Genomic DNA, 27,459 nt, shown 5'->3' on the forward strand with positions numbered 1-27,459 from the left:
AGTGTTGTATTTTGAATTTGCGTTCTGTCAAAATACAAAATGTTATTTAGAGAAACAAACATGAGGAAATATTAGACTATAGCTATAACTTTTTTTTTTTAAACAAAGTGCATAGCCTAATTTTGTGACAAATGAACGTTGTCTTGAAGCTTCGGTTCACGTGGTTCTCGGTGTGTCGAGCTGTGAGCTTCGAGTCCGACGTCACAAAGTGCAGGTCGCCGAGTGGAAGCGCGCGAGGAGGCGGCGTGGCGAGGTGAGGGGGAGTTGTGAAGGGGGCGCGTGCGGCGGTCCTTGTTTAGTGTAGCACGCGGTGCGTACATACCGCGCGCGTGGGCGGCTCCAGGACGGAGCGACAGGAGACTCGGCGGACTATGGAGGACTCGGAGCAAGCGGAGGACGGCTTGCTGTCGGGTTTGCGGTGGAATAGGAGCGCACGAGAGCAGGCTCAGCTCAAACATAAAATCCGGGACCTGCCGGGACTCCTGAAGCACGGACTGCACCTGCGGAAGAAGAGCGTGAGTATGTCCGGCTGACCGCTGAATGTCCGTCCTTCCTCGTTTCACCGAACGACGGCAGCTGGCGGCTCTTTTAGCTGTCAGACGTTAACTCACGACGCTTCCAGCTGACAGCGTTTCGCAACCTCGTCACGACGAACGTGTTTTCATTTTGTTTCAAATAACCCTGCTGTCTGTCGCAGAGGCACCGTGGGCGTGTGCGCGCGCGACATCCATAACAACCTCCCCCCCATACCTGTACAGTCCGGTCGTCAAGGCAACGTCCCCCTCTCCGGGTAAAAACTGATTTCTGCAAGAAAACTATTTCAAAACGTGATTATTACAATTATTATGATTCGTTAATCACTTTAAATGCCAAAAATAGTGAAACAGTTTCACTGAGGCGCAGCTATGGGGGTGGATTTTGGTTTTAAACCCCTTCCATATTCTACACATATACTATAAAAAGTTAAATTGAGACCATTGTTAAACAAAATGAGTGTAATTTCTTACACTGAAACTTACACTGAGTGATATGGTTTTTTCAGGGCTGATATTGATCGTTACTAATAACCGATATTTGAAAACGATATTTCCCTGCTGTAAAAGTCTGCCTAAAAGGTGTCATAATTTGAAATAAGGCAAATTTTTAACACCAACATTTATTGAAATGTCTTACATTGTATCTTTAATTCATAAGAATTAAAGATTCTGTACAGAACCTTTCAACATGAGATTCACACAAAAAGTGCAGAGGGTTATAGACAGCATTATTATAAAGCTGAACAAATGAGCATACAAATTAGTTCTTGTATGCCAGTCTGTGGGACAGTAGCATTCAGCACTGATGGGCTGAACTCCTGATGTCTAACAAATTAGGTTGTGTTGTGGGCGGGACTTTGCTAAAGACCAGATTTTAAAATGAAATGGTCTTATCAGAAAATCAGCTTTAAAAATGACCAATACCATTAACTAAAAATATTGAATATCTGCCAGGTCCATAATTAGTCATCCCCTAATATTTATAACTTGGTCAAAATCTTAAATGATAATTATAACTGAAGGAAAACAATAACAACAAAAAAAAGATAAATAGGTGTTACAAATTGTAGCAATTGAGTTGGTCGAGGTTGAATGTTTTTCACTGTAGTGTTGGCATATACGAGTACAATCAGGCTGTCTATACTGATGTTACTGATGGCATCCCCTGCACGGTAACCTATAGACTGTATTTTGTTAACATAGATTATTGCCATTTTGAGGTATATAAACAACAGAATGTGAGAAGTAGTGAAGTGGTTGTGTGATAAAAATGGGAATTATGCATTAGATGGTTGACAGCTGTTTCATTAATTTAGATTGCAAGCATCAAGTTTCAGGTCATATCTGGCCCTGGCTTGTGTGTTGGGAAAGTGAAGTACACGGATCCACGACAGGGGGCGTAAAAGAATGGCCAATAGGAAGTCCAAATAAATAACAATTTATTCTGCAAATGTGCACAACAACCAAATATGCTTTTAGTCTGTCAATCAATCTACACAAAAGATGACGCGTGGGCAGGCCCGAGGGTAGGAGACGCCTATCCAGAGAAGAGCCGGGACCCACGAGGTTCCACCGCCAACGGAGACCTGCAACACACCGGAGCCGCCAAGTCCTGAGTCCCCAGGTGGCCACTGCTTCCAGCTGTCAGATCCGGTACTGCTGGCAGGAACAGACACAGGTTAAAGGTGGGTGTGTGTACACCCAGCAAATAGTCAGCAAAAATACAGTTTCTTCCTGAGGGAAAAACCTCCACCTCCAAACACAGGAACACAGAGTACGTGCAGTGCCTTATGTATCACTTAAAAACCCTCTGGGGGCCGTCAAGATGGGACACCTATCTGACAGCGGTCCATGGGCAATCTAAGGACCATCTGACCGCAATTCACATATTCTGACAGCATCTAAACAGGATCTGAAATGATCTGATCGCAGTTGATTGAGCTCTGAGATCAGTCGGTCACAGCAAAGCCTGCCGACATGCTGTGCCACGTTTGTTCACCTCCACTGGACCCCGGCTAGGGAGGGCGAAGGAAATGTTGTTATGTAATAACATGTATGTGGCACTGTGCGCGCGTCAGAGGCTCGGTACAGCGCCCAATAACGCAGCTGAACAGGATGTCACAGCTGTAATGCACATATATTACACGTTCACCTCCTAAGTCTGTAGCAGGTATGATGTGGAAATATTTGCCCAGCACATGATGACATAAATAAACATGTAACTCACCTCCGGTACCCCGCGTTCCACTGCGCAGCGCATACAGCTGGTCAAGTCCCTGTCACCCGGCTGCGCTGTGTACTGGCAATGTCGATCAGCTGACAAATGCATAATCCACCTCTGCTATAAATAAATCCCATGTGAAGTGCCGTTCCACAACAATAATCCAACTACAGTTGTGTTAAGATGCGTATCAAGTAAAATGACAACAAAAAAGAGTTAGAATAGAGAAAGTCCACTGGCTGCATCTGAATGTCGTACATGTGAGAAATTGGTGCACTGCCAGCACAGTTCAACAGCAGTTAGGAGTCCAGCCGGACAAATAAAATCTAGCAATGCAAGTATATACTGATCAAACACCTAAAGGGATTTTTCACCGGACTAACAGCAGGCGTTCACTGCTGTCAACCTGTTTGTGCGGTCTCTGGATGGACAACTCCTGCGCACGAGGCGTGGCTGGTACAGCGTTTATGAACACACATACATACAGCTGAGAGTACATTTTGGCCACACACTCGCACACTGCTTTGATCACCTGTTCTACACACAAAGGCACACACGCGTGCTTGCGCAGGGGCTGGTTCAGCCATTGAGAACCCGCGTGCAGCTGAGTGGACACACACTCATCACTTGGATCACCTGTTCTACGCACGTACACGCGTGCGCTACATCATGTGAGACACACACTGATGAGAGGTCAGTTTAGTGCTGGGAATGTGAGGACGAGCAGAGATTTCATTGCGTGGGTGAGTGAGTGAGTGACAGCTCCAATGTCGGTGCCGTCTGACAGCAGTCTGTGTCATCTGACTGTCTGAAATATGTTTGGGCTGCATCCTGCAGGTGTGCACGAGGCAGTTCGGATGCGTTCTGACACTGGTGACCACGCCTCTTTTCCTCCTGACTGCGTCAGATTATGGCAATATTTGCCGTGTCAGGCATGGTTCCTCCACATTCTTGCTATGTGTGACGGGGTCTTTAGTCTTTCGAGAAGTAGCAAGTAAATTTAATCTATCAAGTAATATTAGTATTTTTGCCTTCAGAAATTCCTGAAATAATCATTCAGTTTTCAAAATTATTAATGATATATTTTCTTTCAGTCTGCTTCATCAAAATACTCTGAGGTTACATATTTTGCCGCAATGAATGCTCCGATTAGTGGTAAAATGTGTGTACCCTGACTTGGAACGAACACACCTGACAAGCCAGTAGCTTCTTGAAGTGTCAGCTTTGCTTATCTTCATCACTGGTGGCAGCCAGGAGGAAACGTGACCCTGATTTCCCCGATTTCTCAGTGGAATCGCAGCCAATGCCAGGGTTTCTCCTCCCACTGGGGCCAAATGTGCTATAAATACTCAGTAAAAGCACTTTGGGCCAAGGAGTTCACTCAGCAGCTTGTGTCATGTTACCTTTTGTTACATTATGTGGAATAGCTGTGCATTCTTTTATTGAAATCTACCCAGCTGATTAACATAATCTGATACTTTAATGAAATGACAACAAATCAATGAGTGTATATCGTGTAATTCAAAACAAAGTATGCGTAATATAATGTTCGAGTGAGGCCACGGGGAATGAATGAATGAACATGGTAAACTATGAGGACATGTCATAGGCACATGATATATGATGCAGAAGTCATCATTCTGTTTTTTGCTGAGGTGAGGGTAACTTAATTGAGGTGAATAAAAAAAAGTTCTTTCCATCTCTTTGTCATCCGTGTTTATGTGTGCATGAGCGTCTGGTGAGGTGTAGATAACTAAGTAGTGTAAAGATATGGCTTTTCTGTGCTGACTGGTTCTCTGTAGACACAAACTGCCAGCTATGCTTCATGGCACACACACACAATCACAAACACATGCACACATTAATTTACTTACTGCTTGATAATATTATTCAACATTCAAATACTAATGGAGAGAATCTTAAATCAGTGTTGCTGGCACGTCTCATGTGTTGATGTTGAGTCAAAAACTTCATCACCTTTGGTTTTGTTCTCTTTTGGGTTATTTTAACTTCCCTGATAATGTGACATAATCCTTTTCATTGTTGCTTTGATGCTCACCAACAACCGATAAATGAACTGGAGCTATTCTCTTGCACAGACTCATCTATTGCCTTTGGATCCACCCTGCAGCAATCTCACCTTGGAGAATCCTGTCTAACATTGTTCTGTGTTGTGACTTGCTCTGGTGTTGAATTAATCTTCTTTTAAAGCTGTGAAATGACAGGAGCAGAGAGCCCTGCTTTACGTGACACTTGAATGGCTTTTTAACTTTTAAAACACAGCCATTGCACTTAAAATGTAAAGCCCCATTGTCATGTTCACGTGTAGGGCTGCAGCTATCGATTATTTTAGTAATCAAGTATTCTATCGATTATTCTGGCGATTAATCGAGTAATCGTATAAAAAGTACTTTCGCGTTTTTAAACATCAATAGTCCAGGTCTCTCCCTAAGCAAAGGCACAGTGTCGCTGTGCCAAAGTCTTGACATTTTGCTGAAATGGCGATGGGAACTTGTAAAATGTAACCATTTTGAGTTTTTTATTATTTTTAAAGGCTGGTGGACTGGGTCCCTACGTGATTTTTTTTATCCCTCTTCCCCTGCAATTCAGCAGATGCATTTCAGTTGGAGGTTGAACATGTAAATCTTGCAGTCACTTATTTTTAAAGTTACCATGTTTGTGAAGCATTGTGTGTTGCCCCAAAAAAGCGAAAAATTAAAAAGTGAAACACTCAGTGCGAGTCTGAGCAAAACAGACATCAGCCGGCTTTGACTTTGGGTACCCGGTCGTCGGGTCAGTGGTCATGCACCACGTCGAGCAGACCGTGTGTTTCTTAAAAATTGACAAACACACTGCTTCCACTTTAAATGCACAGTAAGTCTATTTCAGATGATCACTGTGGACCCTCTTTCTCTTAAAAAACGTTATTTTACTCTGTGTCGCATTGGAAAGCAGTAGCTTTAAGGGCTAAATTATTAGCTGTGACACGGCCTGAGCGCATGCTCTAGTCTTCTTCTGTTGTTTTTCTGGGGACGTTACAGTGCCACACACAGGCCTGGCATATGTACTACAACGTTAAACAAAGCTTTGCAGCACACAATTTGCCTCGATCATTTTTTGTAATTGAATTATGCGAGTTATTCGAGTAATCGTTTCAGCCCTACAGATATGCATCTGTGACAACCCACTCTGTGAAGAGCACAGTCACGGGCAGATGAGAACTAGCGTGTGATTTGATGATGTAATGTGCTGGACTTGTACAGCCACTTGCACAAATTTTGGCTCTGCACTGCCGTGCAGTTCGTTGTGCTAATGTGTGCCACTACATGGTACGCTTGAAAAGCCACCTTGACACCTGCATGAATTTGATCCCCGCACTGGCATGCAATCATGCATGTCAGTGAGTAAACTCATTGTAAACTGTTGTACACTGTACGTAAACTGTGCGAGGCCCTGCTTGCAATGACACGCTAGTTCAGACAAGTGGAAGGAAATTCATGCATGCCAGAAATTTGGAACATTTCAATATTTTCTTTGCGCACTGGCACACAGCCGCGCACAGTTCACAGACAGTTTTTACAACAAGCTTACTCAATGGCAGGCTAAATTGCGTGCCAGTGCAGGGATCAAATTTGCGCAACTGTCAAGGCACATCTGCAAAAGCAAATGTAACACAACCGTCATATACTATCACAACCTTGGTACTTACGGTGAATGCAAAGTGTGGGCAACAATGTTACAGGCTCTGCAGAAATTAAAGGGATTACAGTATTTCAGAGTTCAAAACAGAAAAATATAGTTTTCAAACATCTTGATAATCTCACCACAGTTAAAAACAAGACTGTGGCATAATGATGGAATATCCCTGTTCATTACAGCCATGTTTCTGGATCTTCTAAGGTTTTCCAAGGTATGGATAAGGTTTCAATCCTTCCGGGATTCATCTCAGTAAAAGGGAGAACGGTGCTATTCACGTTGGGTTAAAGATCGATCCCAAAAGAAAATTCTGATGATGTTAAGTGAATATAACATGACCTTTAAGGTGTGTTATTTCAAATTTTCTTGAAACTCATATTTTCTCCAGCCTTTTGCTGTACTTTTTTAGTGTGAAGTTGCACAAAACCTTTGAAGAAAAATGTTGGGAAAAAACAACAAAAGTTCAATTTGTCTTTTAATTTGTTAAATTCAGTTTCTTTTAAATGGGCTGTTGCAGTTTGTATTAATATCTGGTTGTATTTTACTGGTTCACACCTCACCCCTGCCACATTTCTCCATGTAATGTGGAGTCAGGAAGGGCACCCAGCGTAAAACTTGTGCCAAATCAACATGCAGACCCACCTTGGATCTGCTGTGGTGACCCCAAGTGAAAACAAGGGAGCAACTGAAGGGACATACAATACATTTAATCAGATTTGTACAGTAATTAAAGTGATCGTGTGATGTACCGGGCAGTACATCTACAAGGAAATTAATTTTTTTTAAATGTTTTGTTCATGTTTATATTTTTGTTATGTAGTTTGATGTATTAGTTTCTTAAATGAAATAAAAATTAATGTCATGTAATTTTTGTTGCAATTGGAATGTTTGGACATTTCAAATTATGTTATTTCAACCCGCTAATGGAGAAGAAAAACCATCACATCATGTCAAAGTTTTGAGGAGCTGAATACGTTTGTACAGTACTGTATGTGACTGTATTTGCCATTTAAACTGCTTTTTTATGTACAAACGTGCATGATTTTTTAAGAAAACTACCATGTAGATCCACAGGCTCTATATTGGGTAGTGTTTATAAAATAGGTAGCTGACATTTCTCAAAGGTGGTAATAAATTGTGCAAAACTTATATAATGAGTTGGAATAGCATGTGTTTTTGCGACCTTAGACCTCAATAGTTTTTAGAAGAACTCAACCTTTTTTTTTCCTGTTAATTATGTATTTTTTAATGTTAATGTACTATCTTAATATATTTATACGTTGTTTAGGTTCTTGTTATCATATGCATGATTATTCTTATTATTATTATTATTATTATCATTATTATTATTTTATTTTTACTTCAATTTTGTCATTTGATTTTTAAATAGACCACAATGGAAATAAGTGTTTTCACTTTCTTGTGTCATCCATGTATTTTTTTATGTATTTACAATTATATTATGTACTTACATTGAACTTGCTAAATAAAATCACACACTCACTCACTCACTCACTCACTCACTCACTCACTCACTCACTCACTCACTCACTCACTCACTCACTCACTCACTCACTCACTCACTCACTCACTCACTCACTCACTCACTCACACTTTTAATATAAAGATGATTTACTGCTCCCTGTTGGAATGGCGTGTTAGTCCAGAATGTAATTAGCAACATTAACTAATATCAGTAGTTTCTCCAAAAATATTAGTCCTATCAGTGTTCTATTTTGGCAGAGTTCATCCTTGACCCAAAATACATAAATATACTAAACAGATGTCAGCTGTGCTCTGTTTGTCCATGATGCACACATGCACAGAAATGTTTTTGTTTCTTCTGCATTCTGCCGCAAGCAGGTGCTTCTATTTTTAGACAAAAACAGAGATGGTGGCAAAAGACATCAAATGCAATACACATTTCACTCATGTACGAGCAACATGACACGTAACTCAATCATGGTAACAGCAACATGACACTTAACTAAACTGACTAAACCAATTAAACTACAAAACACAATAAATCAATAACACTAACAACACTGTTAAACTAACACAAACCACAATAACAACATTTAAAACCCCCAAGCCCTGAACTCCCATGGTGCATTGCAGCACAACATCCATTGTTTACTGGTTAGCTAAAACCGCTAATTTCTCCAAAAATATTTGTCCTTTCAACGTTCTGTTTTCGCAGCATTCATTCTTGACCCAAAATACATAAGCATACAAACAGCAAATGTCATCTCTCCCTGGTTTCTGCATGATCGAAGTCGTACACACATACACACACAGAGGGCACTTGGCTATTATAATATAGATAATGCTGATCAGTTCATTATTCACTGATTATTATCTACTGCTTGTTTTCTCTATGGAATCATGCAGAGTCACATTGTAAACTTTCCAGCTCTATAATTTTAAGTCTGAGTAGGAAGTTATTGGTATTCCAAGATAAAGTATACACTACTTTTTTGGGGGTAATAGCTACTAAGCACAGTGAGGGTGACTGGTTAAAAAGTAGTGCAGGTTGTCCATTAACTGGTGATTCGATTCATGACTGCCCATGCTGTGTGTGTAGAAGTGTCCTTGCACAAGACACTGAACTCCAAATTGCTCTTCGTCCCAAACTAGATAAAAAGTGGAAGGTTTAGCATCTGGAAGGACATTTGACTATAAAACCCTGAGCCGCAGCCATACTGCACATCGACTCCACACACACACACACACACACACACACACACACACACACACACACACACACACACACACACACACACACACACACACACACACACACACACACACACATACACACATGAATGGGCAAAGATGCAGAGAAATAAGATGGCCCATGCAAATATTGTTTCCTGAATGTATCAGTTCATTTGATGTTGGAAAAGCAACTGCTTACACAGAACAAAACGCTATGTTTTGCTGAATCAATTCTTGACATTACAGATGGTTAAAAATTGAACTAACAACGACAGGCCACACTTCATGAGTGCATACCTGTTGGCATAATCATTACTGAGCATTATTTCTTCTCTTAATCAACAGAGATGGGCAGTCAGAATTCTTTTACTGATATCAGAGCTTTGCGTAGTCAAAAGGCAAAAATACTAAAGAAAGAAATGTAAGGTAAAATTCACAAGACAGATTTGGATCACAACTAAAACTTTTTCCACTCATTCCTGACGCAAAGGTTATTGTTCCACAAAATTACATCATAATTGGTATGCCACTCTGAGTTGTAGTGTCCACAAACAGACTGAATGGCAAAGAGATAGGGGTGATCTCAGAAGATCCACTCTCCTCTGTCAGCTGGCTGAGGTAAGAGTGCAAGACAAGCAAAAAATCACAATTTATACCATGACAGTATTGTCATACATGAAGTAGTAGATGTTAAACTCGTGACTTAAGAATTTTAGAAGTTAATCATTTCTACAAATTTAAGGCTAGAATCTGCTCTCTAACCTCAGTGCTTATTAAGATTCAGTGAGTGGTGAATTTCATTGTGGAAAAGACATTTTTCTGGTCACTTTTGGAAAAATGACAAAAGGATTGCATAGAAATTTGAGGTCTGAGTGGGCAATCAGGTCACAACATCTGTAACCTTAGTGGTTAATTGTGGGACTTTTTGGTCATTTCTATGGTAACACTTCAGTTTCTGACAGTGTTCCAATATAGTCCATAGAAGTTTGCACTTTGCTAGAACACTAAAATTAAAATGGTGCAGCCAGCAGCTGTTATATAATAATGTATTAACCCATTATCAATATTTATCTGCCTTGTCTAAGAAAAGTCTTAATCAGTAGCCTGTAAACATTTTAAGAAAGAGGTCACATGTGCCATATAGGTGTAGATTTCTTATTAAAGTGCGTTGAGTGTGTCCTCTTAGCTTTAGCTGCTTTGACGTATCCATTTTGACTTTCTCGTATAACAAATCCATCGAGGAGTCGAAGGAGCTTAGTGCAAATGTGTGTGAGTGATTTGCCAAGCATGCTGCGTTACATCTCCTCACCGTGTTTAGCAATCTAATCTGAGCGTAATCCATTTCTCGCCGATAACGACCTCGCCCTCTGCTGCTCTTCGTGTATACACACTTTGAAGTCATTGCACAGATAAGCGTGTCAGCATGTGCTCCCTCTTTATGGCTCCCATTTCTCCTTTCTCCTCTACTTTCTCTCTACACTCCTGTCACTCTGTTACGGCCTGCGGTGCACTGCTAGCAGTGAGCTGTGCAATGTGAAATGTGATTTTTTTTGTGAGAAAGAAATTGAAGTGCAGACAAAAGAGACTAACGGGGGAAACGGCCAGCAGATGGCTTTGTCTTTGATATAGTGTGAATGAAACATCTCGCATGCTACTGTAGAGTGAGGCGAGATGATGGTAGATTAAAAAAAAAAAAAAGAGAAAAGACCTATTGTGAGATCTGTGTTCACTATCCAAGAAGATAAAGTGATGGAGAGATAAGATGGTGTGAACAAGATGAAAGATAGAAGAAACAGATGGAGATAACGAAGTCACAGCTTGTTTAGTCTCTGCTGTTCTTTATCTTCAAGTCCAAAACATTTCATCTTTATGTGTGCGAGTAATGCACTTTGACTGACAACTAGGTCAAGTTGAGGCCAGCTGTGATTTAACGGGGGTCACTTGTTTTTGAATGAGGTGTCTGCATGTTTATGGTTGGCTGCATGTATGACAGTATCATCAGTCTATTGACGATTGCTCTAATCATCCTGTTTTTTTTTTTACTTTTCTTGTGCCTCAAAGCTGTGCATTTGTTTCTCACTCAGTTTGTCTTTCTCACTTTTTCCTCAGTTGCAGTTATAAAATGCTCTGTCTGTTTCTCACTGCCTCCTCTCTGCTCCTTCCTGTCTGTCGCCATCTGTTATGTCCCCTGTCATATATTCATTGACTGTTAAAAATTGCTATACCCATAGGCAATTTGTACTTTGTGTTCTGGACTTGCTTTGGCACTTTTCATTGGTTGCATCATTTGATATCTGTGTCTGTTTCATGTTTTATCCTCAGCTCTGATTCCAGGCATAGAGCACTCATTTCTGAGGGCATCCAATGGGAATCAAACCCATGACTTTACCAGTGTTCCTGCTTCACTTTGTGAGCTCATAGCACAGTTGCTCTGCTATTGCATGAAGCTTGAATGCAGTTCACCCTCTCATCTTTAGATTTTAATAAACAACAGGGTTACCATCCAGTTGTAGTTAGATAGTATTTTTCTTTAACAAGGAGGCACCAGTATGTTATTTTGAAAGCTATGTGTAATTTTTTTTCTCACCAATGATAGCGGGGCAATGCTGTATTTTTCAAAGACATCACGCAAATACATTTGGAAAAGTCATTGATATTTAATTGTCAATAAGAAGAAAAAGATTAGAAAGATGTAACAATATCATTTTATATGAAGGAAAGATGCTGGAGACACAGGCAGTGTCAAAAAGAAGTGCCTGATTTTTGAACTCTGACCACAGACTTTTTATAAGCTCCCTAAAGATTCATATTAAGTTCATCAGACTGCTTTCTGCTCAGTGTTTGAGACAATCTGGTTGGACATCAAGATCAGTGTTTTGCATGAGGTTGCATGGCTTCTGGGTGGAGGACTTGCAAACATGGGCATAAAAAATTACCTGAATGGAATGTGAGAGTAGATGACAAGCCTTGAAATCTGCCAGGGATTGGATTGGTGTCACAACAGGAGGTGTTGTATCCAATAGGCCACTCTGAATATCATACAGAGGAGTCATAGGGTACAGGTTGGAGGCAATTCTGGGCTGTATAAGGACTTGAAAATGTGGGCTGTGGTGCCACTGACAGTGGACGAGGGTTCGAATAATCTGCAAGAAAGCGACACACCACCTGTGGTCTAGTGACTGTCGGTACTCGGCCTGCTTGCAGAGGAATCAAAGCATTGTTTCAAACCTATAGCTCAATCCACCACAGTCTTGGCAAGTGACAGTATGGTCCCCACCGATGACTTGATGGGTTGGCTTCTTTGAGTAGTTGTACAAGGCTGGACATCTCCAGACCAAGGTTCTGGTAACAGATCCACCAGTTAGCTACAAACCACTGAACTTCACTCAGGGTGCAAAGATGGTAAAAAAGGATCTTTGCTATCAGGGCTGAAATTATTAATGTGTGAGGAGAGCCTGTTCTCCTGTCATTGCAAACAGTCTGCTTCCATTTGGGAGACCATTATCATTCCAACAGACTGGAAGGGCAGGTTGCCCCTCTCTGGTAAGGAACAGGTTATTGCCTGGACTGCAGTAACTACATGGGTATTAAGCTACTCCCTGTGCCAGGCAAGGCGCATTCTCAATAAGATTCAGTCCCACCTGCTTGACATTCAGCAACTAGCACAGTCAAAAATTTACATTTGACTGCATCCTCTGGGGAGCCCAGTCTCAAGCGTTTTCTTTTTTTCATGCACCCATCACAAAATTAGTCACATTTTCATGATGCGTTTTTTAATTTGACTAATTTTGTGCACCCGGCATCACAAACCATAGATTAATTTATTTGGGTTGCTCTGGGAGTAAGTGCTCTGGCTCTTGCTGTGTTCAGTGCTTGCATGGACTAAGTTTTGGGTAGGAACTTTGTTGCTGGACTAAGGGTTACTGGCCTTGACTTTGTAGACAATCCTGTGACTGTTGAATTAATATCTGATCTAAATGCAGCACTTGAGAAGCTGAGATCCAAGTCTTCAGGGTCCTGGTGTGTCCCGTCTTACTGTATGGTTGTGAGACTTGGGAATTCTTTGGTAGTAGGACTCACCAAAGAATCCTTGGGTTCCACTGGAATGACTGTATCAAATGATTGGTTACTTACAGAAAATTGAATGAGACTTACTACTCACATTGTGAGGGTACTTCTATGATACTGCAGCCTTGTAGACCACTTCTTTGAGTATGATGCAGTGCATAGGTGCCTCAGTGCTGAAGACCCCAACAACTGGAGAAGGCCAAGGTGTTACCCACATACCTGACTGCAGCAGATCGGTGGCTACTTTAAAGAGGTGGAGGCTGACCAGCTGTCTGCCTGGGTGGTTGCCAGTTGTGACCCAGGGTAGTTCCATAGTGTTGTGTATACTGCAGTGGGTGGCACCAGTACATGTGCCCCAGACCTGACCTGATCTGATGTGAAAAAGAATGTCTTTGGCATTCTTCTGTGTCATCTTTGTGGAATGTAAGCCCATGATGATCGGAGATCGGATATCCTCCTGGTGTCTAGACACTGGTGGAAGTGAGGACTAGAATGTGTGAAGTGGAAAGTCTCAGACAAATTTCACAGCTAGAGGTGGTGAAGGAGAGGTGGCGGGTGGTACAACAGCTGACTCTGAAAGAGTAAACGATGATTCAGATGGATATTTAAAAAGTAGCATACAGCAACTGACTGGTTTGTGAGGAGAGAGCAAAAAAGAGATTATAAATAATGAGGAAGTTGTAATGAGAATTTGTGGCAGCATGAGAAAAATGAAAATGAACTCAAACCACAGTGTGTTCAGAAAAGCTGGAAAACACCAGTGAGTTAAATGAAGAATATCTCATTTTTGCTCAAACCTTCGTTTTAAAATATTATCATATTTTTGATGAATCTGTTTATTTTTTTATGAAATGCTTTTATGGAATGCTAATTAATGTCTTTAATTTACTTGTTTTGTTTATTTTAAAGGGGAAACAAATAAAAACAGGAAATCATAATCATTTGGCATTTTTCTTTGATAAAATGCTTTATCAATTATCAGAATAGTTAGTGATTATTTTCTGTCACTTGACTGATGGTTTCAGCAGTTGTTGCTTCTGAGCTTCCTGCATCCAGAAAGTGTTCACAGCGCTTCATTTTTTCCACATCTTATGTTACAGTCGTATTCCAAAATGGAGTAAATTTATTTTTCTCCTTCAAAATTCTATTCCAACACCCCATAATGACAGCATGAAAAAAGTTTTTGGGGGGATGGGGAACGTCGGTGCACAGCCATTTTCAGATCTCTCCAGAGATGTTCAATTGTTTCAGGTCTGGATTCTGCTTGAGGCACTCAAGGACATTTACAGAGTTGTCCTCAAGCCACCCCTTTGATATCTTGGCTGTGTGCTTAGGGCCATTGACCCACTGAAAGGTGAACTGTCGCCCCAGTCTGAGGTCAAGAGCGCTCTGGAGCAGGTTTTCATCTAGGGTGTCTCTGTACATTCCTGCATTCATCTTTCCCTCAGTCCTTACTAGTCTCCCAGTTCCTGCTGCTGAAAAACATCTCCACAGCATGATGCTGCCACCACCATGCTTCACTGTAGGGATGGTGCCTGGTTTCCTCCAAACATGACGCTTGGCATTCACACCAAAGAGTTCAATCTAATCAGACAAGAGAATTTTGTTTGTCATGGTCTGAGAGTCCTTCAGGTGGCTTTTGGCAAACTCCAGATGGGCTGCCATGCACCTTTTACTAAGGAGTGGCTTCCGTCTGGCCACTCTACCATACAGATCTGATTGGTAGATTGCTGCAGACATTATTGTCCTATTGGAAGGTTCATCTCTCTCCACAAAGGAATGCCGGAACTCTAACAGAGTGACCATTGGGTTCTTGGTCACCTCACTGACTAAGGCCCTTCTCCCCTGATCGCTCAGTTTAGACAGGTGTCCAGCTCTAGGAAGAGTCCTGGTGGATCTGAACTTCTTCCAGGTCACTGTGATGGAGGTCACTGTGCTCATTGGGACCTTCAAAGCAACATAAATGTTTCTATACCCTTCCCCAGATTTGTGCCTCCAGACAATCCTGTCTCAGAGGTCTACAGACAATTCCTTTGACTTCATGCTTGGTTTGTGCTCTGACATGTACTGTCAACTGTGGGACCTTATATGTAGACAGGTGTGTGTCTTTCCAAATCATGTCCAATCAACTGAATTTACCCCAGGTGGACTCCAATTAAGCTGTAGAAACATCTCAAAGATGATCAGTGGAAACAGCATGCACCTGAGCTCAGTTCTGAGCTTCATTGCAAAGACTGTGAATACTTATGTACATGTGATTTCTTTTTTTAATTTTGAATAAAATTGCAAAAATCTTAAAAAAAAAAAAAAAAAAAACCTTTTTCACATTGCCATTATGGGATATTGTTTGTAGAATTTTGAGGGGAAAAAAAGGTGATCTGAAAATCAACTTGATTTTATTTTCCTTTTGTTCGATTTGGGTTTTTTTTAAACCCAAAGTACCACACAATTTAAAAGTCATTTTGCTATAGGTTAAAGAGCTAACAAATCAATTATGAACAATCTGAGTACAAAATATGGACTTTTGAAAATGAGAAAAAGATATCACACTTTTAAGAAAAAACTTTACTTTTAGCAGCAGAGCAGCAACCAAGATAAGGCTTTAGATTACATCACAGAATTAGTTCTCCACAGCGGTGTCACTGTGGTAAGTTTACTTGTGGTTATCAGAGATTTTATAGCTGGGAAATGGAACTCATAATTACACTTTTATTACTGCTGTTTTACTTTAGTTGTGAGCTGTGCTGCAGAGATTTTGCAGATTTCTTTATTATTAAACCATTTAGGGTGTGAATACATGACATCATTAGTTGAGTTTAGAAAAAGTGTTTAACTGCTGTGGTGTGCATTAGAAAACTAAATGGCAATACTGTGTGTCAGATGCTGACTAATGATTTTGGCATGGAAAAACTGGTATTTTTTCATCTCTTGTTTGTTCCCTATGTTTACTGTGCACGTGCTGGCTCTGACGGCTTGTGTGTATTTTGTTTCAACAGCAATCACCTGACACAATCCCTGGACCGAGCAGCGGACCCTCTGTACACAAGGTATTATATAAACACACGACCACTTATGATGTCATCATTCAAGTGTATCTGTAATGCAAAAGTTTGTTTAACCCCAATACAGGTGACATTGCCTTGAGCGTTTTCTAAGCAAGTTGCAACAACCACACACACACACACACACACACACACACACACACACACACACACACACACACACACACACACACACACACACACACACACACACACACACACACACACACACACAGGCAATATGCCATGTTGTGACATCAGTTTTCATATAAATACTGGATTCAAAATAATCTACACTTGGAATTACTGGAATTTGGCTGCTGAAAATGATTTTGACCTAAAAGTATTTTCTTTTTAAAAACAGGATTTGGTCTTCAGAAAGTATTTTCTAAAAACAAGTCTTTAAAAAAAAGGTGTGGGGTAGGATGATGTTATCTTATATTTGGACATATAATGTTTTCAGGTGCTTGTGTGTCCAGATGTTTTCTTCAGAATTCTTTAAATTTTTGTTGCAGCTATCCTTAAAAAAGAAAATGTTTTTAGATCTGCAAGAAAGAACTTGTTTCTGTATCCTTTGCTTTAAACAGGAATGGATTGTTTGTTATGCCCCTGCATTTTGAGAATTATCCATCTCTCTCCAGGGTTTGCTATTATGCCACCAACATCGGCAAAATACACAGTTTTTACAAAATAAGCTTGTTTTTTCAATGGGCACCACTCCATATTAATGCAAACTCTGTAAAGCCTTCAAAGAAAGCAGAAATATCAGCAAATACTACATACTTTACTTGATCTTACAACATAAGCATGTATCTTCCAATGTGACTGAGTCATGCAGTTTGTCTGTTTGGAAATGAGCCAACATACATGCTAACACTATAAATAGTGTGAGCGAGACTACAGTAATTGGTCAAAAGTGTAGCTTCAGTCTAGAAAAGAGAACATGACAAACTGCAATATCTATATAACATACAGTAAAGGGAAAGCTGACCCTGACCATGAGGCAGGAGGACTGCGTGCCTAACCTGGTGCCTTTTTGCAGCTGTTTTATGATTGCTCAGCACACGAAACACGTTACACACACATACAGCTGTTGACAAAAACACTGTACTTTATGTACATAAGCTAAACTACGAAATTTAAGTTCATACAGCCAAAGTGTTTGACCATTTAATAGCAACATACAGAGAGACAGTGAGACAGAACCTGACTGCACAACATTCCAGCAGTTAGTCCAGTGATTGCACAATCCAAGGTGAGGCACAGCTGGCTGCTGCCTCAAAGCACATCTCTTCTCAGTATTTCAACGTCAAATGTGAAAATTCAGGAATTTGTATAAAAAATAATCTAAAACTGGTGAAGTTAAATGGAAAATAACTTTATAGTACAAATCACTGGATAAATATAACCGTTACATTTTTTTTTTAATTTTACATTTTTTCTTTCCATGATGGCTGGTGAGGCACAGCCTCACATGCCTCCCCTGACCGCACGTCACCGTGTGTGTCCACACACCACCTCTGTGTTGTAATTTTTGCTACATGTTGTTTTGCGTGTATAAATTTGTACTCCCCAGCTTTAATGAAGCTTTGTAACCTTCTGCCAAAAATTTGTGTGTGTCATGTCTCAGTCTTGTTCCCAGAGTTTTCCTTGTGCTGGTCGAGCTGTGAGGAATGCTTTCCTCTCTCATGGGCCCTACCCAGCGAAAGACAGATACACCTGGCCAGAATCATACGGTACGTCTGCCTGTCTGTATGTATGTGTGCACTACTAAATTATTTATGCAATTCATTAATGGCAATTCAAGATAGAATATATGTACTGCAATAAGCAATATAGTGAACATAGGATATATATATAGAGAACATGCCCATGCATACAAAATAACATGTACATTTGAATACAAGTACTCTCATCCCGTTCCCATCCCATCTCATCCGTCACATGTACACACGTGTTTATACAAGGAGTTTGTCCTGGGGCAAAGCAGACTGAATGCGATTCAGCGGAAAAGGCTTAGAGAGTACTAATGAAAAATCAATAGATATTGATTAAATAAAGAAGACAAGCTTTCTGCCAACGAAGACGTGTGTGTGTATATGTGTGTTTGTGTGCGCGTGTGTGTACACACATATTCAGTCAATTTGCAGCTGTACTTGTGTGCTGAAATGTGTGTGTTTTAACAGCCGTAGCTATGTGGGCGTGGAGCTGGTGCAGTGGCTGTGTGAGCAGTGCATGTATGTGCGCTGTCGGACCACTGCTGTGCGCGTCTGGCAGGTGCTGCTGGAGCTGGGAGTCCTGCTGTCTGGTAAAACTAATCACACCGGCATTCACACTCATGTAACATTCTCATGTCCAGAGGTTTCGCTGCATTTCACCTTGTGATTTTTTTATATTTCTAAAGAAACAGTTGATAATCTCGTTCACATGTTAATATCAGTAGGCAACTGTTTTTTTTTTTGCATTGATGAAATAAGCTATTTTATGATTATTTGCCTATGCAAATTATCTGTGATGAACTAACTCCATTTAAATAGTTTTTAAAAAGTCTTAGATTTTATGATTTTTCGCAGCTGGTCTGCTCTGTGTCAGCCTGATCCCGTCAGATCTCAGAAGCTAAGCATAGCAGGATCTGGTTAGTACTTGGATGGGAGACCTCTTTGGAACACCAGCGGCTGTGTGTGTTTCTCCAAGTAAAACTGGAGTTGCGTCAGGAAGGGCATCCGGCATAAAACTTGTGCCATTACAGTGCAGATCTGGCTGTATCCGCTGTGGTGACCCTGAACAGAACCGGGAGCAGCCGAATGGAAAACGAATTTAGGTTTTATGATTTTTTTTTTTTAACTTAAAAAAGATCAGATAAGACCACTTGCTTCTTTGCTGTTGGTTGGGTTGGTCATGATCACCATTGGAAACTGACAGGTGCCTTAAGGGCTGTTCATGTTATGTAGTGAAAAAATAAAAGTTGTGAGAGACTTCGGACCACATGTTGTTTTTGTTTCACTTGGGGTTTTATAGGTGAAGACCAAATTTGAACTCAATCAGATAAGATTTAGAGGTCCCCCAGAGTGACACATTTTCCTCTCCCTCCACTGGCAACGTCACCTTAACGGGAGATGACTCTGATGCCATTATTTTTCTTTTACAGGTACATGTGATGGCTTCTAATCGCAAAAAGTGGTGGTTGATTGGTCACCCAGAGTGTTGGGAGAGTGTAGTGACACGGACCCACAACAGGGGGCGTAAATGAACGGACAATGAAAGAGTCGAATATGAACACTTACTGTTGTGAATGAGCACAACCACAATACAGAGGAATACAGAATTTTGCAAACAGTCAATCCACAAAGGTGACGTGTGGGCAGGCTCAAGGATAGAAGACGTCTGTCCTGAGAAGAACCAGAACCACACGATTTCCTCCGCCACCAAACCTGGAGAATACTGGAGCCGCCAAGTCCCGAGTCCCAGGTGGCCACCGTTCCTCCGAATGTCAGATCTGGTACTGCTGGCGAGGAGCAGAAACAATAGATCTGGGTGTGTGCACACCCAGTAGCAACAATGGTGGAGAGTCCACCTCCACCTCTCACACACACTCGTGCAGCTCCTGTCTCAAACACTTATCTGGCTGGGGTGTGAAGCGAAGCCGTCGCTGATTACGGCCAATCTCCCAGATAAGGCACTCCACAGGAAAACAGCTGTAAAACGACTGTCAGACTAAGACACAGTAGTTTTAAGGCTGAGAATATTACCTTCACAGGTCGATGATATCTCGGCAACGAGGTGGAGATGACGTCCGGTTTTTATGGAGTGGTATGATGAAGTGTAGATGGGTGACAGCTGTCATGAGATAATGAGTGACAGCTGTCACCCCCGGCTGTGTCCGTGGCGGCAGCGCCCTCTCATGCCTGAAGCCCGCACTTCAGGCAGGGCGCCCTCTGGTGGTGGGCCAGCAGTACCTCCTCTTCTGGCGGCCCACACAACACAGAGTAGAACATTACTGGAAGTCATCTCCCCTTTTTGCTTGTTTGGGGAAAATTGTTGCTTTGTGGGGGACCCCTAAACCATGTTCCCATTACAATGAAATTTGGCACAGATCTTTTATTTTATTAGTGGAACGAGAATAACATGTGGTCCAAAAGATTTTGTAACATTTGACATTGTCTAAGGTGCCTTGGTGCTTGGTTCCATCATCTCTGTTTGGCATGTTGGGCATTTCTCTGTCAAACATTTTTGATTTTATCTCACCTCGACCGAAGGTCCAGTGAGCAAATGTCATGGGTCGCTCGTCCATTCATTTTTGCAGCAACTGAGCTGAAATTTGCTACATGGGTAGCAATCAGCAAGCCTAAAAACATATCCTACAGGTTTTGCAAAATTCTCAATTTTGACCTTGATGTCACCCCTGGACAGTGATCATGCACACTTGTCCAGTTGTCACTTTAAACATCTTCTCAGAAACCACTGAACAAGTGAAGCTGACACTTGGTGTGCATGTTCCTACCCATGAGGACATCAAAGTTTGTTCGAGGTGTTCCGATCCGATGTCAAATATGGCCACCGTGGCAGCCATCTTGAAAATCTCATGTAGAGGCATTTGTCAGCTGTTTATGCGGCAGCTGAGCTGAAATTTGTTACATGGTAGCAGTCAGTAAGTCTAAAATCATACCCACCCAGGTTTTGATCTCAGGTTATGGTCTGACTTATAATATGGCTGCCATGGTGGCCATGTTGAAAATGCCACCTAGAGCCATTGATCAGCAGTTTTTAAAGACACTGAGCTGAAATTTTGTAGAAGGGTAGCTAGTAGGTAGCTCCAAAACATATCTGACAGGTTTTTACGATTTTTTGTAAATTTTGACCTTGATACGACCTTTGGAGATTGGCCATACCCACTTTTCTAGTTGAAACTGTGATGTCTTGTATCATCCAGGTGCCCGACAGTGCCCCTGGCACTACTTTTGTCATTAGTAGTGTGGCCAGAGGCGATAGTCAGCCCTCCAAGTCTGGTCTGCTTGAGGATTCTTCCTACAATCAAAAACACCCAGGGAGGTTTTCTTTGTTTTTGACAATGTGCTTGCTGTGGGTGTGTTGGTACACTTATACCTTACCTCTGTGACTCTCCTTGGGGTGACCTACATTATGATTTGGGACTATATACTGTAAATAAAGAATTGAAAATATAAAATGTTTTCCACATACAGAATGTAGTAAGAAGTGATGAAACTATATCCCCATGCTGACCATGCCTGAATAACAATGCACACTTCTGGGTTCAGTGGAGGAGGGTGTCAAGAAAATCAAAAGAAAATGATGTTATTCATATTCCTGCTAACCTACGTTGTGTATTGTTTCAGCCTATGCTCAGTATGCTAAGGATGACATTTCCACAGAGAGGGAAAACTTCAAAGGTAGTTAAAGCGTGACTTTTTCCAATTTGCACCCAGAGGGGGTGTACTGCGATGCGAGATCAACATACCCAGGCTTTATTGTGTGAGTGAGCCTAACAAACCATGACAGTGGTTAGCTGCTTTTTTCTTAACCCTGGCTTTCTGCTTCAGGCTCTGTGCACATTCCCATAAAAGAGGGCGTGTTTTTGATTATTCTATTATTATTTACTATGTTTTTACATTTATTTCTAATTGTGTGAATCCACAAGTTAATATTTTTATTTTATTATTCAGTGCCTCCCTCCCCAGTTCAGCACTCTTAAACTTTAAACGTGGGTGTACTAGATTTAAAAATTACGTATACTCGAAAAGTGCATTTAGTGCATCTTTTTTGTTGTTGAACAAATTAAGTGAAATTAATTTTATAGCACGACGATTATCTGACAGATACTGCGCTGTCCAGCTTTCCATGAGTGGTACCTATGCAACAATAGAAGAAGAGCACTGCAGTACAATTCAAATAGGAAAGAATGTTTGCAAAAATTTTGGATACCTTCAAAATTTTCATCCTTGCAAAACATTTTTATTAGATTTCATGCTTTTAAACACCAACCTTCATCCTTTTTAATTTGAATTTTTTTCCAGTTTTGAATTAAGGTATAGTATTAACCCCATAGCTTGTTGGTTTGTTACTGTCAGTGACCTAGGTGAAGTAAAAAATTATGTACCCTTATGTATGTAACACTATGCGCAGTACTGTTAATTACACAATGGCTGAAAAAATGTTAATTGCACATGGCTAAAGCCTTTCTTTGATTTCAGTATTGACATCATGAACAAAGTAATGATAAGTTCTATGCAATACTGAGATGCATCATGCCATATATGGCTTCTAAACCTTATTTTTATTGCTTAGCTTGAGTCAGAAGATGGATCTTGACAGTTGAGACATGTGTCGGTAGGAGAAACTGTGTAGGTAAAGCAGCAGATGTCATGCTTGGCCCCGGCTCAGGGTTTAGGTCCTGGTTTTGGCACTATGTCCTTTATGGTTTTATAGTTTTGTTTTCATTTGTTTATTCTTTCTCTTGTGAATCTCAGTGTGCTTCTGTTTAATGCTTTGCTTTGCTTTCTAGGTAGTCACTGGTTCTATTTTTTATCTTATCATGTTTTGTCATGGTCCTTTAGGTTTCTTTAGTTTTGTTTTGTTTATCACATTTATTGTATATGCTCGGTCACAGGTTTTTGTTATTATTTATCTTTGATGTTGCTTGTCAATTTACTTTCCATTTGTTGTTTATTGTGTCATTCAGATGTCACCTGTTTTGTTTTTTGTTCATTCCATAGTTTGTTCTGCCATTTTTATTGGACCAGTTCCATTCCAGTTTGTTTTAAGCAGTAGTTTCCTAGTTTTCCTCTTGTTACGGTAGTTCTAGTTTTTCCCCTTTTGGTTTTCTCACATTCATTTTTGCACACGTCATGTTTCTCACAGTTAGTTTTTCTGTCACTCTCTTCTCTTGTTTTGCACCACTTTGTTTTGCCCCTCTCGCACTCTCTTGCCTTTCTTCTCTCTTCTTTGTTCACTTCACCACACCTCTTTCCTGAACTTTCCACACACCTGCTCCACATCACCCTGATTAGTTTGCTCCTGTTAAAACCCTCACAGTTCCACAGCTCGCTGCCCGATTGTTGACTTTGATCACTTTCTCACCTCTCGTCTTGTCCAGTTTGCACTCTAGTATTTTTGACCTTGCTCATGTACTCCGTCCTCCGCCTCGCCGTAGCCCTGAACTCTGCCTGTTTTTTGACTCTGCCTTTGCTCTGCCTGCTATACTCCTTGACACCGTTGGTACGAACCCTGCTTGTTTCTTGACCACGACCCTGCCTGTTCCATGTCTGATACCTCTGCCTGTATGTCTGACTTCATGTGTACCGATCCCACTGCCTGGTCATCAGATAAAGCTATTTATCCTCCACAGTCAACCATGTGTGCGAGTTTGCATTGGTCTCCTACTGCTTCTTGCATCACACCATCACCCAGCCTTGACAGCAGATCGTCTTTGAAGACACCCACGTGCATGTTAGCTTTCACTTTTTGTGCAAGCTCGTTCTTACAGTTTCATAATTGGAAATTGTGAAATATTTATTTTCTGTAGTAAAGGTGTAGGCGGCTAATCCATCATAACTGACTCTTTACCATGGTTTTATTTGGGACATTTTGCAAAATTATGTTGATTAATTCATGTTACAGTTTGTGTCATTACCCTATTTTATGTACCCTCTTCACAGCAGGAATGCTGCATTCTTGTTCTGCTTAGTCTGTATAAAATATATGAACACAGAACATGATGGAGGAGTTGTTCCGCTATTAACCCAGCAATGGAAGCAGTTACAGAGTTGAATAGATGTCTTTGTGTAAAATGGAGCCAGCATGATAGGACAGAATTGTGACATTTTGATGAAGTGTTATATGTGCGACCTTCCACTGGGGGATTTAGAGGAAATAGTTAGCAGCTAATCCACAGGAACCAAGACGCTACTATTGACATGGCTCCAAAGTGGGGTGGCAGCGAGGTCCAGGAGCTCCTTACCTAATGTGAATTGAGTGAATTGAGCATTATGGGACCTGTGTTTTGTTTGGCATAAAGCAGAAAAGGCGGCACAGTGAGGGATCTTCTTAATGGGGGTAGCAGGATCTGCGTTTACAACAGGCTCTTATGGTAGTTACAAATGTGGAACACCCTGGATGAAATCTGCAGTGATCCTCCTCAATGCAACACTTGATGGCCAGCCATAATCACATTTCCAGCTCTCCCATGGAGGCTGAACTGTTGTGTGGGCCGCTGAAGAGGAGGGTACTTGCTGGCCCACCACCACCAGAGGCGCCCTGCCTGAAGTGCGGGCTTCAGGCACGAGAGGGCGCTGCCGTCTCACAGGAACAGCTGGGGTGACAGCTGTCACTCATCAACTATGACAGCTGTCACCAATCACCTGGTCATCACCCACACACACAAAAGCCGGACGACATCTCCACCTCGTCGCCGAGATATCATCTGCCTTCACGGTAAATTCTCAGCCGTTGTTGTGTTGTCGCACGTTACTTGTTTTCGTGTGTGTTGAACTATTTGCAGGTGTCTTGATCGCTACTTTCAGCTGGAGGCTGGGTTCGCAGATGGTGGAGGAGTGACGCACTTCACTCCTCACTCCGAACTTCAATAAGTAGGATTACAGACTCTGCATAAACTGTGTACTTGAGGTGGAGGTGTCTTTCCCACCCGACTAATACAAAAAGAACTTGCTGACTGTTACTGGGTGTGTTTTTCACACACTCATTACTTCTGTCTTCTGCTTCCTGCCAGCAGTACCAGATCTGACAGTCGGAGACGGTGACCACCTGGGGACTCAGGACTTGGCGGCTCCAGTATCCTTCGGGTTCGGTGGCAGTGGAAATCGTGTGGGATCCGGTTCTACTCGGGATGGACGTCTCCTATCCTCGAGCCTACCCACACGTCACTTTGTATATTTTGATTGTGAACCAAATTCTGCATTTGTCTGTATTTCGTTGTGCACATTTCATAACAGTAAAGTGTTGTATTTTTGACTCATCTATTGTCGTTCATTTACACCCCCTGTTGTGGGTCCGTGTCATTACACTTTCCCAACATGAACAATGTAATACTCCTGCGAATGGAGCACACTGTCTGGTCCCCTTAAAGAAGAAAAGAGCTACCACAGCTGTCTGCTAGTTCACAGGAACTGTTAAGTCCCCACTACACAAAAAAGGCATTTCATACAAACAGGGTAACAATACCCAGTCTGCAGCATCTTGGAGTGAATCAAAATAGCTTGTTCTGCAGTTAGGGAATGAACATGTCTGAATAGTCACTTATTGTCTTTGACACAAGTGCTACATGCAAAGAGTAAGGCACAGAAATCTTACCCACTCCATGATCCGGCACATTTCTTGCAGATGGCAAGGAAGTGGTTCCTTTTAATAGGAAGAAACCTCAAGCAGACCAGACTCAGTGGGGCAGCCAGCTGCTGTGGCCATTCTATCAAGAGAGAACAGAAAGCACAGAACAGGATTGACAAAATATGCTTTAATTATAACAGAAAGGTTGCATGTAAGACCACCAAATGTAACTCATTACAGTGGATGGATAATGTGGGTCAGAGTGCCAGAGAGGAAGGTAAAGCCTAAAACATGGTGCTCACGGCTGTAACTACACTGTGTTGTTATCATGCCTGAATATGTTTAGGTTGCGGGCAGTCACACGTGGGACTCTGAGCAACAGAAAGGAGAACATATGTTTGTTTTGGTTTGTTTTCGACCAGTGGACCAGCGTGTGGTTGTTTTCAGACTCAAACTCTTACTACCAGTTCAGCTTCGAGGAGTGTGACTCCGCCTCCTGTGAGTTCCGCTCCAATGAGGGGGAGTGGCCAGAGGCTGTTAGGCTCCTCCTACACTTGCACCATATGTCCAGTTCCGCTCTGGAGGCGGGGCCAACAGCCTGTAAGTACAGGCACAAGTTATACCTCATGAAGCGTGATTGTTTTTTTTTTAATTGTGATTAACAGAAAAGTCGACTTTTTGAACTAGTGGAAGTGTTGTTCACTTTTGCAAGATGCATTCTTTACATGCAAGGCACAGACACACAACAAGATCATGCTGAAACCACAGTGACAAACTTAATCTTACTCAGTGTCATAATCATCATCTGCTTATGTGAGATGCTCATTCATGTGTCAGTGCATCCACCAAAGTAAATATGACACGGTCACTGATATGCACACTCAGTGCCAAAGCAGAGTTTTCTTTTTGCTGCTTCTGTGTGTGATTCCTGCTGAGGCTGCTTCTGAACTCAATCTGTCGCTCAGCAAGGGAGTGGGAGAGAGAAAGAAATACTGATCATAATTGTATAGCACGAGAGACATTATATATCAAGTCGAACAAGTGCACACATCAACACATTAATCTGTGTCAATACTTCTACTTACTACTACATATATATATATATATACACAACCCCTGGCAAAAATTATGGAATCACCGGCCTCGGAGGATGTTCATTCAGTTGTTTAATTTGTAGAAAAAAAGCAGATCACAGACATGACACAAAACTAAAGTCATTTCAAATGGCAACTTTCTGGCTTTAAGAAACACTATAAGAAATCAAGAAAAAAGATTGTGGCAGTCAGTAACGGTTACTTTTTTAGACCAAGCAGAGGAAAAAAATATGGAATCACTCAATTCTGAGGAAAAAATTATGGAATCACCCTGTAAATTTTCATCCCCAAAACTAACACCTGCATCATATCAGATCTGCTCGTTAGTCTGCATCTAAAAAGGAGTGAACACACCTTGGAGAGCTGTTGCACCAAGTGGACTGACATGAATCATGGCTCCAACACGAGAGATGTCAATTGAAACAAAGGAGAGGATTATCAAACTCTTAACAGAGAGTAAATCATCACGCAATGTTGCAAAAGATGTTGGTTGTTCACAGTCAGCTGTGTCTAAACTCTGGACCAAATACAAACACATGGGAAGGTTGTTAAAGGGAACATACTGGTAGACCAAGGAAGACATCAAAGCGTCAAGACAGAAAACTTTAAGCATATAGTCTCAAAAATCGAAAAATGTACAACAAAACAAATGAGGAAGAATGTTTTTCACTGTAGTGTTGGCATATACGAGTACAATCAGGCTGTCTATACTGATGTTACTGATGGCATCCCCTGCACGGTAACCTATAGACTGTATTTTGTTAACATAGATTATTGCCATTTTGAGG

The 27,459-nt window shown here is 41.3% G+C and overlaps 1 protein-coding gene and 1 long non-coding RNA gene across 2 annotated transcripts in view; both read left to right on the plus strand.

Annotated features, from left to right (window-relative positions):
• Positions 1–264: 264 nt before the first annotated feature.
• The window catches only part of rapgef5a (Rap guanine nucleotide exchange factor (GEF) 5a), a 125,274-nt gene continuing 98,079 nt past the window's right edge, over positions 265–27,459 (plus strand). Inside the window, exons 1-2 of the mRNA XM_034160753.1 lie at positions 265–515; positions 16,236–16,286. Of these exons, the coding sequence (XP_034016644.1) occupies positions 372–515; positions 16,236–16,286 (195 nt within the window). The 5' untranslated portion in view covers positions 265–371. The remainder of the gene's footprint in view (positions 516–16,235; positions 16,287–27,459) is intronic.
• On the plus strand, positions 17,992–26,015 carry LOC117501793. Its single transcript, XR_004558087.1, has 3 exons — positions 17,992–18,016; positions 18,467–18,588; positions 26,000–26,015. It is a non-coding gene; the product is annotated as an uncharacterized LOC117501793 (long non-coding RNA).

Source organism: Thalassophryne amazonica, chromosome 20, assembly GCF_902500255.1.
Source record: "Thalassophryne amazonica chromosome 20, fThaAma1.1, whole genome shotgun sequence".
In the NCBI taxonomy this organism is placed as follows: Eukaryota; Metazoa; Chordata; class Actinopteri; order Batrachoidiformes; family Batrachoididae; genus Thalassophryne; species Thalassophryne amazonica.